General features: G+C 63.2%; 2 protein-coding genes across 2 annotated transcripts; both read right to left on the bottom strand.

The window, feature by feature from the left end:
- Positions 1–30: 30 nt before the first annotated feature.
- SPRG_18301 (hypothetical protein) lies at positions 31–585 on the bottom strand (the record flags this gene model as incomplete). Its single annotated transcript, XM_012357739.1, has 1 exon — positions 31–585. A coding segment is annotated over one exon (555 nt), but the record flags the coding sequence as incomplete, so codon positions are not given.
- Positions 586–707: 122 nt separating this feature from the next.
- On the bottom strand, positions 708–2,331 carry SPRG_18303 (hypothetical protein; the record flags this gene model as incomplete). Its single annotated transcript, XM_012357740.1, has 2 exons — positions 766–2,331; positions 708–718 (listed from the first exon to the last, which is right to left on the bottom strand). The coding sequence occupies exons 1-2, from the start codon at positions 2,282–2,284 to the stop codon at positions 708–710; spliced, it is 1,530 nt and encodes a 509-aa protein (XP_012213130.1). The 5' UTR covers positions 2,285–2,331.
- Positions 2,332–2,443: the final 112 nt, after the last annotated feature.

Below are 2,443 nucleotides of genomic sequence, written 5' to 3' on the forward strand. Positions count from 1 at the left end.
CTGCAGGCGCGCCTTGCAGATCTCGGCGACGACGATCGCGAGCACGGACAGCGGCACGAACCCAAGGAGGAGCGCCGAGACAATGTAGCCGGGCATGTAGATCGCGATGCCCGGCATGCGGTCCATGAACACGAGTGCGTAAAACACCCACGAGTACGAAAACAGCCGGACGACCTCGGTGAAAGAGGAAAAGTGCCCGAGGCTGTCGATGCTGCAGCTGTACGCGGCGTCGACGCTCACGTCTGCGATCGATTGATCCCATTGACACGAGCTGCTGCTCGTGCCGAGGTGCCATGCGATAAAGCCGAGGAACCCGATGAACTGCATCGAGGTGCGGTAGTGGCTCCAGATGACGCTGCTGATGCTGCAGTTGACGACGCTATAGAGCAGCTGCTTCTTCTGGCTGCTCTCGGGCATGCGCCGAATCCACTTGGCCGTCTCGTAGAGGTAGACCGAAATGCGCACAAAGAAATACCCATACCCCGCAAGCGAGAGGAGCGCGATGAAGTTGAGGATGATGGCTTCGCTGCCGTTGGCTTTCGTCATTACAATCGACGCCTGCGTGCCCTGCGAGAGCATGTCCATGACGTATGACGGGTAGTCCGACTGCGGCGCGCGGCCGCCGATAAAGCACGCGAGGATCGCGGCCGGACTCGCCGTCTGATTGGCAATCACCGTGCGGCGCACGCCATCCGCCGAGAGATACGTCACTTTGACGCTGGAGGAGCCCGTGCCGAGCCCAAAGCACTTGAGATCGACAAAGACAGTCAAGCAGCCCGTGCGCGACCTTGTCGACGGCCGAGACGCACACGCCGCTGCGCATGTAGGTGAGCGTCGTGCCGCCACTCGCGGTTTCGTTCATGCAGACGTTGAAGCAGCCGTCGCCGACGAGGCAGAGCTCTTCGAGCGCATCCGAGACGACGATCGGCGCGTTGTTGACCGTCGCGACCAGTTGCTTGAAGAGGCCGTTCCACGCCGAGAGGTTGCCGCGCGATACGTACTCGACGTCGGCGAGCGCCGCTTGCTTCCTCGACTTGTACGCGTACGGTGTGAGCGCGCCACGCGCACCGCCCTGCGTAAAGTCGGCCGAGTCGACATAGCGCGAGCCGGCGCCTGCGACCACGTACTTGCCGAGAAAGACGGACGGGAGGGTCGTCGCCACCTTCTCGAAGCACTGGGTGGCGTTCGGGCGGCTGGTCGCTGGGTCGACGTACTGGATCGAGCACCACCACGCCGTCTCGCGCGGGGTCATCATCGCGTCGAGGTACCCACTGCCCGCGAAGAGGAGCGCGGATGGGTCGCGGCCGTTGAGCTGGTACGTCACGGAGCCCGACTTGAGGCCCGAGAGGTCGACGAATCCGTCGAGGAAGGTCATGGGCGTGTAGAGCTGGGCGTGGCCGGCGATGTTGACCAAGCCCGTGTTAAAGGTCGTCGCGAGCTCTTTGGCGAGCGCGGCGACGCCGTCGGCCGGCGGGTCGGCGGCCGCCAGAAGCTGCTGCCGGCGCGCGAGACACTCGCTGAGGTGCGGGAAGAGCTTTTGGCGCCACATGGCGATCGCGGCCGCGTCCGACGACTTGTTGTACGGCAATAGAGACGAGACGAACTGGACGTTGACGTAGTCTTCGAGGGGCATGCCCTTGAGGCACAGCATCGCCTCCGAGATCTCGTGCAGCTGCACAAACCCCGGCACGGGTGGCACCATCGTGCGGATGACCTCGGTGCCCCAGAGCGGGTACCCGCTCGCTTCGTACGCCGAAATGTCCTTGTTGAACTGGTCGACTTGGCGCGGCCCGTCGAGGCTGTGGCGCATGCACCGGCCGCCCAAGTCCATCTGGAAGACGTCGGCGGTGTTATAGAGCGACTTGGCCCACGTGAGCTCGGACCGCGGCACGACGATAAAGTCCAAGAAGACGTTGATGTACCGATCGGCGGCGCGCGGCGCATCCAGCGCAATGCCGGACGAGGTGTAGAGTTTGGTGAGGAACCGGCCGTTCAGCACCGTGTTCCAGTTGACGTTGAGCACGACCGTGTCGGCCGTCGACACAAAGCCGTACCGAGAGAGCGCCCACGCCTTCAGCGGCGCCACGAGGTTCCAGACGCAGCTGATGAAAAAGCCGAGCGTCAAGAGGTACTGGCGCGTCTGGAGCTGCCCGAGCATCTGCGTGTTGAGCCGGCTCGGGCGCGACACGCGCGTCGGCGTGTCGGACAGGTGAAAGTCGAGGGTCATCGCCGACGGCGCCGCCACCGGTTCGGTCGCTAGCACATCGTCCGCGGGAACGTCCATGAGGTCGCGAGAAAGACGGCAAGTGACGGTCAGTGTGGAAGGTTTTGTCTATCTATTTTAAGTTAAAATGGCGCCTCGTCGCTCGGGCGTTGGCTTGGATTTAGCTACAAAGCGCTCCGCGTCCAAGGTTAGGAGGGTTACCACATTGCAGTTACGTCG

Source organism: Saprolegnia parasitica, assembly GCF_000151545.1.
Source record: "Saprolegnia parasitica CBS 223.65 unplaced genomic scaffold supercont2.1107, whole genome shotgun sequence".
Lineage (NCBI taxonomy): Eukaryota > Oomycota > Saprolegniomycetes > Saprolegniales > Saprolegniaceae > Saprolegnia > Saprolegnia parasitica.